This window comes from Diuraphis noxia, unplaced genomic scaffold (assembly GCF_037042655.1).
Source record: "Diuraphis noxia isolate RWA-SAM2 unplaced genomic scaffold, SU_Dnox_SAM2 contig0003, whole genome shotgun sequence".
NCBI classification, from domain to species: domain Eukaryota; kingdom Metazoa; phylum Arthropoda; class Insecta; order Hemiptera; family Aphididae; genus Diuraphis; species Diuraphis noxia.
The window spans coordinates 55,984,697-56,002,853 of NW_028301713.1; the positions used below are offsets into that span (position 1 = coordinate 55,984,697).

At 27.1% G+C, this 18,157-nt stretch overlaps 1 protein-coding gene across 1 annotated transcript in view; it reads right to left on the bottom strand.

Annotated features, from left to right (window-relative positions):
- Window positions 1-13,891, bottom strand: part of LOC107174020 (matrix metalloproteinase-2-like) — a 47,255-nt gene extending 33,364 nt beyond the window's left edge. Inside the window, exons 1-2 of the mRNA XM_089222482.1 lie at window positions 13,562-13,891; window positions 5,414-5,580 (exon numbers count right to left, since the gene is read on the bottom strand). Of these exons, the coding sequence (XP_089078608.1) occupies window positions 5,414-5,572 (159 nt within the window). The 5' untranslated portion in view covers window positions 5,573-5,580; window positions 13,562-13,891. The remainder of the gene's footprint in view (window positions 1-5,413; window positions 5,581-13,561) is intronic.
- Window positions 13,892-18,157: the final 4,266 nt, after the last annotated feature.

An 18,157-nucleotide genomic window follows, 5' to 3' on the forward strand; every position in this document is an offset into this window, starting at 1 on the left:
TAATTTAACACCAGCTACCAGGACAAATGTCTTTGTTTAAATATAACCCAGCTACATCATGTGACATCGAAAGAAGCTTTAGCTGATATAAATAAATATTACGATCTAATTGCCGATAATTTTTTTCAACGATAAATAAAAAAAATTTTGTCACGTACAATATACGTATTTTCATAGTTAAATGAGAAATATAAATTGTATAGTAAATTATGGGATGAAATAATAAATAAGTACTCAATCAAAGATTATAACCAAAAAAGAAAGTCAAACCTGCGAACTGTGTAGCATACTATTGACCATTAAACAGATCGTACTAGAATGCCCCAAATTTTTACAGCTTCAGACGAATTCTTGGGAACCCACTTACTATATATGAAACAAGCATCACTTGAAGAGGGAAATTTGGGAAATATCTTCACATTTTTCACGGACATAAGTCAAAGTTGTTTTAAAACAATCTATATGATTATATATAAAACTTTCAGGCTATAACGACCTTAGATATTGAAGCCTTAACTCAATAAAAAAATAAAATAATCAAATTTTAATACTATTATTTATGTTATATGATAGTATGATTAATATCAATTTATAAATAATTTTTTCGTACCTGTATTTTTGTGTATTTCTTTCAAATAGTTAAGTTTATATTTTTACATATTTAATAATTTTTTAGCATACAAATCTTAGATCTACTCATAAGGGATAGACGGTTTAATACATAATATATATGACTATTATACAACGTCGTTTATACTCGTAGAACTAAGAAAATTTAAAAACTATATTAAAAGGTATAAAACGTTAAAACTAGGTTAAAACGTTTTTTAGTCTAATAGATCTATATAGAATCAATAGTCAATATAGTAGTCAACTTTTATAACGAAATTATACAGTTGTTTAGTGAAGTCCTATTCTTTAAGTATACGAATATTATGAATTAACTATTCATAGTTATCATACCGATAGTGGAATATATCGAACCATGGTTAGGTTAAGTTAGATGAATGTTTGTTAGGTTAGGTATGGTGCATATTTATCTTTTTATTTAGAATTTTTGATACTTCTATTATAATTTAACACTTCATCTTGCATAGTTACATTTATAATTTAAATAATATAATTTATATTAACATAACACTAAGCTTTAATATAACATACCTTAACATAGGGGCTCATTATTTTACTTAATAAATGTTGTATTTCATATTGGTATATATACTACACAAATACATAATAATATTATATATTAATTAAAATTGACTAGAATAAATGAAAAAATATTTTACGAAATTTAACAGTAATAGTTCGTAGATCGTATTTAGTAGTAGTTAGTAGTTAACCATAACAACATTGTTTAATATTATTAACCATGTTGTCGTTAGTATTTAGTTACCTATTACAAATTAATACTGTATTAATATTATTATATTTACAATTAATAAATTACGAGGCAAAACAGTGTCACAGAGTAAATGATTTGTAAAAACGGGAGATCAACTATATTATACTTTTTTTTTACTAGTTGTCCAGACATAATAAATAAAAATAAAAATAGAAACTTGATTTATAAGCATTTAGATATAAAGGTAACGACCACGACGTCGTGGCGGAAAAGCAGTTAACAAGATAATTTCAATTTACCAAATTGATGAGATTTTTCAAGATCATTTATTTTACTCCAATAATTAAAAAAAAAAAAAATAACAGACCTTGAATGTAATCGTGCAGGTTCTATGAAGTGTTTTAGAAATTATAATATTTTATGGTACTTATAATACTGTATACCACTGCGTCTACGGTTCTGAAGCAGTCCAGTGGAACACTGCACACTCCATAAAATACTATTATAACTATTGTTCATAATATTATACTGTATACTGTTTAAAACTATCGTCAGTACTCTTTTTTGTTATAACAATCGTTTCTATTCGGTGTGTATAATATGTATATCGTATAACCTACCGCAACGTACGGTCACGCGGCACACCTCTATTTTTAAAATGTTATATTAATACTACACGTACAGAGTACCTACCCTATATAGGTTTACCGGTTTACGATTAACGAATACCTACTTGTGTAATATATATATATAAAGTATTATTTTTGGGGCTGCAGAACGCCATGTGTTAGTAAATTGAGGCGTTGTCCTGGGTGCAGGATTATTATAATTAATTAACATTTTCCCCAGACGTCATCGATCTCAGCTCGCGTGATGTACACTATCAAAAAAATAATTTATATAAATATCGGCCGAAGTCTGTTCGATCGGTTTGAATGATGGTTAATGTGTGTATATATAAGTGTTTACGAGCACATTATAATATAGTATATACGATATACCTATATATATCTACTGGCCACTTCCAAATAATACACAATACACATTACAGAAATACAGTATTGCACACATTATTGGATACGCACGGTCCCCAATTGTTACACCTCTCTTAGTCCAAAACTATTTATACAGGCCATATAGATGACTCACAAGGTATAGTCACGATAGGCTTTCTCAAATTGTGCACCTGCGTTCGGACTTATGACGAGTTGTGTATATCAGCAACGGTGATCCATAAAGCATTTGTATAGAGCGACCTCGAGTACAATAAAATTATTTCTTCCCCAGCTTGACTCCATAATAAATAATAATAGAATAATATAGTTACTGTCGTAATTCGTAATCATAATAATATAACAACAATACAAATCATACTTGTACTTCCAACACTTTCCGATTTTTTTATACGGTAAAACTAACCTAACCTATACAAGGCTGTAGAGTACCTATTTATTTTTTAGTATTTTGATAATCATTAATTTGATGTTATTGTGCAATCACTGAATCACAGTTGTAGGAAGAATACGAATGCGTTCCAATGACTAGGACCACCGTGTTTTTATTTTATAATTATTTCTTTTTCATTGTCACATTGCACTACTATTATTTATTATTTTATTATTAGGTACCAACTATAATCCACACACGTTAAGAGCTTAACCACTTTGCCGTCTAAAACCAATTATCCTTTGTTAACTACTGGCCATGCTTTTAACGTGCGCAAAGTATACATACAATGAGTAGCTTTTATACATTTTATTTTCAGGATATTCTGTGTAATCATCTTCGTTAATGTACACATATAATAGGTAAACCGCGCGTACACGTACCTATCTAAAGATATATCATATATACTTTTTACTTATACCTATGTTATAATTTTATAGTAGAACTGCAGACTTTATGGAGTATTAAGTATAGGTATAGTTATAACATAAATGTATTATAGATGATTATATTATTATTTTTATAACTAACTTGAATCATGTTAATAATAGATAATGTATTGTTCTTTTACTTGAATTGGTTTGTAATTTATCATAAATATATCATTCATATTTTATATTACATAATATATGTATTTATAATAATGAGGAGGATGTTTTGAATATATAGTGATTCTGTAAATATCGTATATCATGATTGTCCTATTTGGATGGTTCAATGCCCTAAAGGTATCTTGCATCTAATGATTATCATCAGTATATTAAACAGCTGAAGTTTAAACTATAATATTATATACAACCTATAAAAGAATCATTACATCAAATGTAATTAATAGATTTTAATCTTAAATGGTCGGAACACACATAGAATATTAAAAATAAAACTAGGAGCTTAACTGTATTATTCTATAAAATTTGATTTATTGATAAATCAAAATAAGACAAACATACGTAAACTGTGTAACTGAATCATATTATATGACACATGTTGGGAGATACAAATCGAACAGAAATTATAATGCATTGCATATTACCCAAAAAACTATTGTAGACATTTCGTACTCCCTACCATTAAAATATCCATCAGGGGAATTATTCAACCATACAAATATGTTATCTGTTTATAAATTATACATCGGATAATATTTAATGATATCCATACAAACCAAACACTTAATGCTACATATAGATAGAGAAGCAGGAAAATACATCAAATCGTCACACACTATTATCACCATATACATTATTAACAATTTCAAGAAACTCCCTCAATTACTTGAGGAAAACTATACATACAACAAATAAAATAACGAAGTTAAAAGTCTAATAAAAAGTTTATGTGAAAGTCAATTCAATAGATAGGTAGTAGATACTATAATGATATAATATTAATAAAAAAATAAAAATAAAAAAAGGTAATCAATAAAATAAGTACTGAATTTGATGAGAATGTGTGTATCAATAAAATTACAAAAAGTCAATGTATTTAAAGTTTAAACATAATATCTTATCCATAAATGTGACACTTATGCTGATTATTTTGTTTCTAAATTATCTATCTACTATACGTTTCATTTCATGAATTAAGTCATAATTTTAAATGTATACGTATTTTATAATAAAAATAATTATAATATCTATTAACTCCGTATACCAGATAATAGCTTATAGCTCGATTGATACAATATGCGTATCAGCTATTATGACTGTATAATTTATAATAATTATTTAATTGTAATCGATTTGACTGAAAAAATGATTAATAAATAAATAAATAAATAAAAAATTTTTGAAAAAATACATGCTAACAATTATAATATACCTATGCTCTATATTTCATAATATAATATGTATTATTGTAATAGTGTATACTCAAGGTTAAACCATCTCAATCATATTATATCAATATCATTACTGGAATTACTGGAATGTGTATTAGGCGTATAAACACTCATATCTGTTTTATAATAAAGTCTTAAGTCATACAACTAAATTTGCTCCTTCAAAGCTTAAACCACTGAATCATCATTATTTTTATATTATAAATCAAAGCCATAGTTTAAGAATATTTTTATTAGATAAAGTTTATTGATATAAATTACGATTTTGACATAATTCTCCAGTAAAGTAAAAACAAATTAATGAGTTTTCACCAAATACACTATCTGGAGTTAAATTATTGTATTTATTAAAATTTAAAAATAATACTTTTATAAAAAATTTGATATTTCAATATAAATTATTGTTTTGACATAAAATCTGAATATTATTACCTACATTGTCGTATGTATCTATATTGGCTATATCTATTGATAACTTTAATTTATAAAATTATTACTATAACATGAAATATAGATGTAACAAATAATAGTTTATATGTATAGGTATTTTAAAAGTTTGTACGTAGATCCAACGTATTTAACAAAATATAGAACACTTAATCTGGGATTCACAGCTATAGTTCCTACATCCTACGTCATGTGCATATTGATTTGAAAGCTGAGCTATAATCAATGCTTGGTATACTCAGTTGCAACTTGGTTCTACGCGATACCTCGGTTAACGTTAAATAATATTATATGATATATAATTAACTATAGTAATATATAGTTCATCAACGTACCACATCCTCGTAAATTGGCGTTGATCGGCGTCGACGTGTATTGCTGGATTCTTGAATGGGTCTTGAGAAAACGGTTTGCACGCTAATGGCCAAAAGTAACCATCGAACAACCAGCAATTTGAACGGCATAGGCTCGACAAACATTCGGGCCTTTAGCATCCCACTTGCTATACAAAACATAACACGAATTTCATTAAAATAGCTAAGATAATATACACAGGATATAAATAAAGGCTGGAAGTTGCTTGACGTAATAAATAATTTACTATTTTGCCATACGAATAAACCATCATACATAAAAATATATATATACATATGACATATTATGACATATACAATAGTATAAATTTATTGGCTATTTGTAATTTGTAATGCAATAGTTTTATTGATGTTATTCGGGTATACCGGATGATCCGGTCCAGATCCATTTAACGTAGCACACTCATTGTTTCAAAAACAATAAGGTTTTGAAAATATATTTTACGTTATTATAAAAAGCTAAAACAATACATTTCTTGTAAAATTTAGATTAGAATTTGTAATCGCTATAACTTTTTAGTTTTATATATATTTTTATTGTTAACATGTATTTTTAATTCCTAAGTGTTTTTTTAATATTTAAATATTATACAAAACATCAACATTTGGACATTGCAGTTTATGAGATAATAACTTATAAGTACGTATTTAAATTTTAAAGTTAAAACTTATAAATTATAATTATTCGACATTTTATACGAAATAATAATTTTCATGCTATGATGTTGTTATTCAAGTGTAAAAAACTTCACAAAATAATAATAACACAAATTGAAAAAATATAATTTTTTTCTAAAAATGTTTTTTTGTAACGACTTTAATTATGCAAAAACCGTATTCTCAAAAATTTTAGTATTTACCAAAATAATGAGTGTCTTATACTAAATAGATCTTGGCGTACATTATATGACTTACAATATCCAGATAAAACTATTAATATTTCATACGTTCTTAAAAGAAAAATAAATTAAAAGTTCTTATATTTTCCTAGATATTGCTTTGGTTTACAATACAAAAAATGAACCTATACTCAGTAGTGAATCACTTGTTGAATATTGCGATATCAACATAATATTTAAAAAAATAGTATCATCACTGAAATATGGCATGGACAAAATTTAGTCAGTATAAAATATAATAGGAATACTAAAAAAAATATGAAAAATACATAATATAATTTATATAACTCCAATCCTGCAAGTATAATTAATATTTAATAGTTACTATTTACTTACATTAATAAATTACTTTTAATTTTTAATTCGTAACATTTATATAAGATATACAATTTGTATACTATTAATGATAATTAATTATTAATTATTATTATATATCATTGTATACTAACTATTATAATAAAAACTGAATTAATACTAAATATTAATTGAATAATTGAATTTTTTGAATCATCATCATAATTGTATATTTTGTACTAATAACATTTTATTTAGGTAATATTTTTGTAACATGTTATACTAATGATATTTTTTCAACATAGTAGTACTTATACCCTTGCAGTTGTATATTTAATTATTTTTTTGTAATTCGTAGATATTTAAATTTTTTGTTTCACCATATGCTGCATTAGTTTTTTTTTAATAGAAATCATTTATCATAAAAAAATGTTACATGATCAATATTTTAGACAGCTCAATAATAGTTATCCATAATAAACTATTAGTGTATTGACGTTTGAAAAGTTGATACACGACGAAAAATTATAATAATAAGTTATATTACTGATCATAATAAGTTATTGATGTCTATAATTATTTCAGCTTCGCAATTCATTATAGGGGTATAGTCAAGTTTGAATGATTAAAACTTATTGTATTTCATTTATTTTTTTATACATATTTAATAAAATTGTTAATTTTTTCGAAGCTATTAGAGAGAATTAAAAACAGTACCTACATAAAAACTTTTCATAATATGCAACCTTACAAGCGATGAAAACTATAACAATAATGTATAGTGTTATATATTTACAATGGAACCTCGATAACTTGAACTTCTATAAGTCGAATTTTCGACAGCTCATCGAATACCTTGGCTCTGCAGCCTTACAATATATGACATCAAGGTTTTCCGAAAGTCGAATTTGATTTTTCATTTTAAATTTAAATGCGTTTAATGAATTATGAATAAATTATACATCATATAGATAAATTAAATAGATTTTTGATTATTAATTATAACATATATGTACAATTTAAATAACATATTTATTATTTTCAATTACAGCCTATCTAGCCAGTGGCAACTGCAGGATAAAAAAAAAATTATCTTTAAAAATATGTTACAATATTTTTTTGTTAACAATATAAAACAAACAAATTATATCGACTCTCGCGAGTGATTTGAAAATAATAGTACAACAATACGATTCTTTAACTAGGTATACCATGATAAAAATAAATTCATAAATTTTTGGTTACGAGGGCATAATAAAGCGCTACGTCATAAATAACGTTTTGTTTTTTAGTGCTAGAACTTTATTGAGCATGGCCGATATAATGACTTATACCGTGTATTATATACGGAGTCCTACGGTAATAATAAGGACATGTTGACCAAAAGGCATAAATGAAACAACTTATTTCAAACTATAGTTAATAGTTATATATATATTATATATATATACCAAGTCGAATACCGCCCCGGATCATGTTCAATAGGTACATGCAAAGTAGAAACACGTCAACGGAGTAATTGTCTTGTACGAAAAAATACATTACTTATATAGATATACCTATAACAATATTATATTATGGTCGTCTACAACCGTAATAACATTTTGCTATTGTTTGGTCATCAGCGGTTTTCTTGCTCCGGGATACACTACGATCGTTTCTAATACAACAATCCAAAACGATAACAATACGACTTATAATACAACATTATTATTAAGTATATGTACCCGACTTCGTGGTGTTACGCGCAGTAACTCGCGAATCGAGCACGTTCACGCGATATCCGTTATATGGTTTTTTGGTTTGTTGACACGATGCCGCGGGAAGACGCTGTTCGGTGCGGGCGAATAATAGCTGTGGATTTTCGACCTGCTCTCAGCGTCCCGATTCTGTAAAGTTTGTGTTTTGGCTATCGGTCGGTAGGTAGCCGCCAAGCTTGCCACTCGCCACCAAAACTCGATCGATATCAGAACGAACGATGATGAGTCAACTACGGAAGTTTCACTACTGTATGGCACAATAATATATTATTATGTTTTATTATCGGTATGTGTGTGGCGTGTGTGCGTAGACGTAATGTTTCCCCGAATCCGTAAGCGTGAATTATGAATATATTATTATGAATATAAATATAATAATATATTGTTGACTGGACGATATCATTTATCGATGAACGTCTTACAGGTGTGTGATGTATACCTTATTTTAAAGGGTTATCGTGTTTGTATTTAATGATATTGTTAAACGTTAAACGTGTTACAGCGTGTTATGCACCGCTCTTTAGCGGTTATCGTATTTCTAGAAATTCAAATATTGCTCATACGTGCAGCGCCAGTAAATAAGGGTTTATTTATTATCTATACGCGATGCGTGTGGATAAACAATTACACTGCTAGATCCATCTCTCGAAAATAATACGTACTTACCTACGCAAATGCCAAACCTTGCGGTTCATAATATTATTCTCGAGATATTTTTGTATACAAGTGTTACGCCGTGTCAGTACAAGTAAAACGAAAAGCAATATTATACTACATATTTACATTGTTTTTTCTCGGTTCGATTATTCGCACAACGCATAATTTCATAATTTCCAATCAATGCAGCTCTTTTTAATAATGTTTGACGTGGTATTATAGTTAGATACCTAACTGTTTTATTAATTACAATTTTGAATCGATGATAACGCTGCGAGTTACGATGACCGTAACAATTACAGACTATCGAGTTTGTTTAAGTCAAATAATTAGTTTAGGTTTTTTTTTTGTACATTCTGCACGATTACGAGGGTCAATCAAATAGTAATAAGTTTCATTGGGCTATATATTTTTCCCTAGTGAATATTTTTCGACAAAATTTATTGTATAATACTTGCATGGTATGTTAATTATTGTAATGTGAATTTAATACCATTTAATTATATAAAAATACAACTTTAAAACAACTTTGTAAGTTATCCACTATTGTAGAACCTTCCAATAATATTTTAGGTCTTTTTATGCCCAATATTGTTTTAGCGCCTAAACACAAATCGCACTGACCCAGACCCACAAATAAAGCATTGAGATATAGGTCCTAGATGTTTATTTTATTATACGTGTATATTGTATAATGATATCATAGCGTTTTTTTTTTGTAATTAGCACAAATATAAATATATATAGAATAACATGTAATGACGCTGCGGTTTTCCAAGAAATCGTGTATTTTGTATATATATAATTCAATTTTTTACAGTGATACAAATCAACTTATTATTTTTTGTAATGTTTACGGCTGAAAGCTGTCTATATGTATAATATATTAACAACAAGTGTTATATAATGCTGTAGGTTACTGTCATTTTTGGCAACCCACTTATTATTTAATGACATATACGGTTTATGAATAAATGTTAAGCAAATTAAATAACAATAAAAATAATGTAATAAGAAAAACTATACAAAGTATTAATAATTTGTGTGAAATAAAAATATTTGAAACATTTTATATAAAAATATAATTATTGGTTTATATAGCACTTTGTTGAAACTATTAAACACAGAGCTATATCACATATAAAAAAATGAGCATTTATTTTTTTTTCTTTGCATCATAATAGTATAATGAAACGAATTGTCTCAAATGTTATGTTCTTATTAAAATTTAAATGGTTGAATAATAAACATAATTTAGGCACCTATACAAATACGGCAAATCGCCCACTTTTAAAGTCTTATATGCACGTTTATCTTAAAACATACTAATATGTTACTCTTATAGTAATATTATAATAATTAAATTTAAACTAAAATATTAAAAATATTTTCAACAAAATAATATGTTAATAAGCAAACAATATATTTTATGCATAGTAAAGTTACATAGTTACATAAAACTATGAATATATTAGTTTATTAAAATAAACGATTTGAAATGATAGTTTTAAGTACATAAAAAATAATAAAATATATTGATGCTAATAAAAAATAATTGTTAATATTCTTCTTTTTTAGTCGAGCTTATCTACGTAATATTGTAGTAATAACATAATATAGGAACTATCTACAATCTACTATTAAACTTCAAAAATATGATAACCAGTAATCTGTTTATATAATATTATATATTATATAGTTTCATTTCATCGAATAATTTTTATTCCAGAAATATAAAATATTCAAATATAATTTACTTTAAACAATATATCAACGTGGATAATTAAAAAAAAAATATATATATATATAAAAATTATAAAAGTTTTAAAATTAGTCAATTGAATATGGATATTGGATATAACACCGAGAATAATACATATTTTATAAAGAGACCCTGTTGGCTATTTTTCTTGGGAATTATATTTAAATCAATTATTTATATATTATTTTTGAAAATTCATTATTGCTTGAATTATTTATCGTTATTCATGAGCAGTCAATATTAGGATATATTTTTTTGTATTTCTACAGAGATGATTTTTTAATATTATATTTTACTGAAAACTGTATAACATATTACTCTCGATTGATATTTGATGAACTTATAAACAATTAAATATTGAACCATTGGATATGATTATAATATTTTTTCGACCGATCGAAGTTAAATTATACATTTTATTTATTTATTCATTTCAAAAAATCTTATTATCTCGTTGTGGATGATTAGCTGGTTCGAAAATATTTTGGTCATTTATCGTATATGATTCCATTAAAATGCTGCTAGTAGATATATTGTACTTAAAATATATATACTACATAATATACTCACGCAACTATACACTAACGTACCTAAAAGCTACTTTTGTTTCAAACACCACATCAAGTGTATACCTATTACCCACACAGTTTCCGTTGATCGATTGCATACTAATTACTACTTAAGTTATTATGTGAGAATTCAATTTAAAATTGGGAGAAACCCTTTTTATTAGAATTGGTAGAGTTTCAATAACAAGGAAAAAATGACTCCATCGAGTCGGCCCAGCTACTACTTTACCGAAACTCAAGGTACATATGGTTTGTTGGTGGTGAAAGGTGTCGGCGGGGAGCAGTAATAAAATTCACTAGACGCCGTAAAAACGTACATAATATGTATCGACACAATGTGGCAGAGGGGCCACACTTCTATAAAGAAGGGTTAAGGACCTCCCAAAGTTTCGTTCAAAACAACGATAATAATTGCGACAAAACGTGAAAAATAAAACAAGAAACGTCTTAAATGAAATTTTTAAAGGAGCATTAAAAAAGACTGAAAAACGCTGACAAAGAATTCGATGAACATTCACACTTATTTTATGGTGTGACCTAACCTTTATACTACTTATATATAGTCGACATGAAAATAGTCACCATTATGACGAATTCATACAATTGGCGCAAATATTACATTAATTGAGTTTTATTAAATTCAAATCACATTGTACCTAATATTTCAGTCTAATGTCTATATCTATTTATTTTTATTACGTAGGTATCTACATAAAGTATAAGTACCTTCTAAAATGATGTGTTGTGTGCATCAGGTTCTGAATATAAAATGTATTAAAGTAAAATTATTGTCGATTGTTTTAGACACAAAATCTCATTAAAAATGTATTATAAATGTCATATATATAATGTATACCTATGTCCTATATATTATACATTTATTTTTCGTTTCTTGAATCAAAATCTCTATAAAATCGTACTAAACAAATAGTAAGTTAATAGTCTATATATAGAGTCTTTAAAGAATATAGGCACTATTATTCCTAGCGTAATTCGTTACACTATTTTCTTATATTTATCTAGCTACACCTCCACTAACATGCACATTTAGGTATAATATATCCATTGTGAATTATTATCTATGTAAGGTATTTGGAAAAAAGTCAAAATCATATCTAAATAAATATGATCATTTCTACTCTTCGAACGTGATAAACTGATAACTGATAAGTACGTATTTAATATATTATTTGCATAAATCGAAACATAACATAAAGTTATAACAACATAAATTTAAATTATCATGTTATTGTACTCTGGAATGAAAAAAAATTACGTAATTTACGTAATTAGGTACCATGGTATTTTATAAAATATATATCGATATTATAATATAAACAAAATTTTTTTTCGAAACTTAATCGATTTATTTTAGTTAATTGTTAATTCATTATAATTAATTCGTATTAATATAAAATATAGAAAATAGGAAATCAAAGGTTTATAAATTTATACATTTTGATAATAATTGCTATTTATGTATATGCAATCAATATAATTTTATATTATGAACTTTGCAAGAACAACGATTTATACAAATAAAATTTGATTTTCATAGAAAGTGGATATTTTAATGTCGCATTATAATAAAGCGGATATTATAATATCCAATACAATATTATAATATAATGATATATCATTGTAATAACTTATTATAATATCATTATATTATAGGTATTGTGCTTTTAATTTCTATGGTGTTTAGAAAAATGTATTGATTTTATGTATGCCGAAAATAGAACACTTTATAGCATTATGCAGATTTTTATCAATGTAAAGAAAATACTTTTATAACAATACTAAAATAGTTTGTACAAAAATATTCAAGCCCACGAATAATGAATACTAAACTTAAACTTGTTCAAAAATGTAAAATAAAATACTTCAAATAATAGCCTATTCAACAATTCTATATTTTATGCACACCTTATTTTAAATATTTATATACTATTGAGTTCAACGTTCTTAAACTATAATTTTTAAATAATAAATAAATATTATAATACGTTATTTTTAAATTTAAAACGCACAAAACTTATGTTAAACTTCGTTGCAATAGTACCTTTACTACTCTTAATCGCTTTCAAAAATCAAGTTAATCTACAGTTACTTTATTGATGTATTTTTCGTACTTAACTTAAGATAATGAAACAAAAATTCTGACTTACTCAACAACACCAGCGTGCCAATGTGATTTTATATATCTGCATTAAATTGATTCTCTCGCCAGATCCTCGATCGTTGACAATGGGGTACTATACTCGTCGGATGTATACAATAAATTTTTAATAATATAAATTACAACACGTTAAACAAAACTTATTAGCATTTAATCTTATACGAAAGTAATTACACGCTTAATAAATATCAAAACACTTTATACTATTGGGGGTGTGATATTTTTCGATACGGTGCAAAAATATGAAAACCCGTAAACGGCAGTCCCGATCAATACACTACCGCACGCGTCCGCCACGGCCGCACCACTGCCGGACGGTCGGTCGGTCGTTCATTCAACTTGCCGCTACCGATGACGCCGCCGCCGCCACAGCCGTCTGGTCCGTGCCCGACGACAATATCTGCGGTTGCGGTTGTACATGTGCAGCATCGGTCGCCCGTACGTATATTATACGGAGTGGTCTGTTTGTAAATGGCTACACTACGTATCAATTGTCTAAAATCCGATCTATTGAAACAAGGACATTTTAAAATGTATTAGGTACCCATTAATTATTAGATATAGTTATATCACTAAGGTTTTGACCAAACCCAATCTAATTTGGTTCGTAGTTGTTGGATGTAGGTACCCTACCTAGGCGAGTAGCGGATTGAACTATCAAAGTCTAAAGAAAATAATATTCTGCTTCCAATATTGTGACATTAAAAATCAAAAATATGAATTTTTCATTTTAAGACATTCGATAAACACTACAAAATAAATATAACAAGAAATAATTATATTTTATTTAGTGAGATCATTGAGGGTTCACAAATATTTCAGTATTTATCCATGTATAAATTCCATTTTTATTTTTCAAAACCATAAAAATTGTTCGGGAAAATGAGTTTAGCTAGTTAAATGGATCACTCTGTATATTGCGTGTAGCAAATTCAACGGTGGACCCATCCAACAGACACTATTATTTGCGCGACGAAAACAAGTTTGCAGTTTTTATAGTTGCGGGTTAGTCTAAGCACTAAGGTTCTATTATATAATAACATTATTTTGAAAATCATTGTGCAATGCCATTGCAGAAGGGTAGGTGACGGCAATTGGAAAAGCAGTTGCAGAAGCAACATCTCTTTGAGTTTTTATACTTCGTCAAATTTTATTTAAAAACATTTTTTATTAATTTTTGATAATTTCAACACATGACGATGACGGCCATTTTATAAAGATAATTATACATATACAATATACATAATAAAAGATGCTAAATGAATAAGGACATTGTAGATACAAAAATAATACTTATGTTATATAAGAGTAGCAGTACAAACTACAAATAAGTAGTAAAAATTATTATAGGAAAAAAGAGAATAGAGAAAAAAACAATTTTAAAATTCCCTACTTTAGGTTGGTTACTAAGACTAAAAGTCTAGTAGATTGGTGTCAAGCTTTATTAGACGCATAGTTCTTTAAATCGGTACATTACATAAATAATTCGTTTTTTAAGTGTTGTAATTTTCTGTCCAGACCTTAGTTTTCATACTCAAATAGAGTCAGTATACTGTAGAGCATTCAAGACTCCTCTAGGTTTTGTTATTCGAACGTTGAAGAACTTTAAGCTGACTTCCTCACTCAAAACGCTGTATTGTTCCCTGATACAATCCTTACTAGAGTATGCATCCGTTCTGTGGAATCCGTATACACAACTGGTTCTTCTCGTATAAAGCAAGTCCAGAGGCGCTTCTTATCGTCTGCCGCCGATATTTTAAAAATATAGCAAAAAAAGCTTGCAGGACTAATTTCCTAGGTTGATTAACGTATGATAGCGAATATACTATTTTTGGGTAAGTTAATTATAATGGTTATATTGATGCTTATTCTTTAATATCCCAAGTCAACTGTAGAGTTCTTCCTTGTTTCTCTAGGTCACGATATCCCTTTGTAATTCCTTTTCGTCATACTAACTATGGTAAGAATAAACCAATTGATCGAATAATGCGTTCGGCAAATGAGCATCCTATCTTATTTAGTCCTTAATTAAATTATATTTATTGTGTTTTTTGTTAATTATTATTATGTTTTCGAAATGTTGTATTATTTTAGTTGTCTAGACTGTTAATTTTATTTACTTTCTGTTGTCATTTTTTGCATTCTTTAATTTTATATAAAATGCAATTGCGCCTTTGGGCCTCATACCCGAAATACAATATAACAATAACAACAGTTATTACACTGTGGTTAGAGTCTGGCAATTGAATACCTATTTACTTAAAAGAACAAAACAATTCACGCCCATGAGTAAAATAATAAGTGAATAAAAATGAAATAAAATAATTTGACGTTTAGAACATTCAAGTAGAATCATAAAAGGATGCAGCTATTCCTTGTATATTAACAAAACGTACAGTTCGGCTATCGTGATTCGTAACAGTACTAAAATTGTATCATATCATTATATTATTATTTAATTATTAAAATGACAATCTAAATCATAAATACGTATTATAATGAGTATTTGTATGCATGTATATGTATTATACAATTCAGCGACAGAGTAAATAAGCCACTGACCCATATTATCTTCTGAACTTGGTTGACGGGTGGTAGTGGTGGCGTGCGTAGAGCAATTTCCGATACACAGTCACTAATCATAATGATATTAACAAGAGATTCAAAAAACGGGCATGTATAACAAAATTATATAACTTATGTGGGTTGTTGATTCTAAAGACTATACCATCATTGAAATCTGGAATCTGGATATAAGCAAATTTAAGATATAATAACAAATTATAATAGGTAGGTACTACATACAGGTAACAGTTACTATAAAAATTTTTAAGTGGCTCACACAAGACTTAGCACTTAGCAGGTAAAAAATACATATAATATGTTAGTTCCTGCATGAAAAAAAAGATATACAATATGTAAATTCCTACTTCCTACTCGGTAAAAATTAGTATGTATATTAGTTCCAACACGAATACAAAAATGAGATGCATGTGTATGATTTTACATGACAAAAAAAGATGTTTGTGGAAGTTCCTACATGGCAGAAAAATATATTGTTATATGTAATTAGGTATATTTCGGAAATTTATAGTATATAAAATATTTTTTTGAAATAAATATTAAAATGGGTGTATGATTCAATATATTTTTGGTGGCACTTGCGATCACTGATTTTTTTATTTCTACAAACTAGTTTTACAAATTACTCAAGTTTTTCGTTAAGAAATTCCCCCTTTATTTCAAAAAGGGTAAGACCTACATACGATTCCATCAAGACAACTGTAAATAGGATATAGGACACTCGGTAATAAATCAGATGAAAATTCGAAAAAATAGTGATTAATAATTAGTGACTGTATCATCCAATCATCTTTCATAATTTGATAACAATATTACCAGTTATTATAATTTGACAATGATTTTGAAGAAGGATTATTGCACTTTCAGTACTGCTCAAAGAGAAGCCGCATCTACGAATAGAGATTTATTTTTTTAAGGAACTTTTAAAAGTTGTATCAAACAGTTCATAGAAATTTAAACAATACGTTATGTAGATAATATATCGGGAGCATATCGTATGGAACTAATGTCATTGCAGTAATTTTTGTTTTACTTCCACACAAAATAAAAATTATTTATACTCAATTATAAAAGAGCATATTCCGAATTTCAACCCCAATATATAATTGCGTTATTATTATTATGCCAGTATTTTAATATCAATTTATAGGTATATATATATAAAAAAAAAATGACCGTGAATGCCACCAACCAAAAAGTTTTTGACTGCACAGTGCTGGCAGCACCTGTTCTGAAATCTTTAAATGTATATGTATGTAAACTAGGAATTGAAATCAGTTTTGAAATCAGTTTTGAATATCGGTTAAAACCGTCAAAACCCCGATATCGAAATCTAAATTAAAATGGAAAGTTTTTTGTTTTTGTTTTAAGCTTTACTATTGGTATGAATATATTTTAGTTTCTGCGTTTGTCGTTGAGGATATGTTTTGCTTTAACTTAGTACCTATTAATTAGTTACTACTTTACTAGGTATACATACTAATGGATTATTTTATATTATTATTAGGTCAGATATTTAATATCATTGTGTCTTTTTCTTGTTTAATAAAAACAAAATTGATACATTTTACGAAAATGTATGTAATAACTGATAACCTAAAAATTTTGATATTTCTCATATATATTCTCTTATTTGGATAAGATATAAGATAAAAATATATCTATCTAGATAAAATACAACACTGCATATTATATGTTATATATCATACTTGAGACAAAATTAACAAAGTATAAAATATAAATAAAATATTAAGGGGTATAATGGACAATTGTAGGTACGTGTGTCATATATGATACCCAAGGTGGTTAACTTGTTAACTAAAACATTAACATTGCTGAAAATAATTATCGATTCAAGAGTTTTTTATATTCTCAGCTGAGCGATGAATTTTTTAGTGTGTGTCTATCATCACTTATAATTACTTATAATTATCATCTTTTGGAAAAAATAAAAATGCTGCAATATTCTACTTCGGCCACTTCGGGATATTAGTAAATCTAG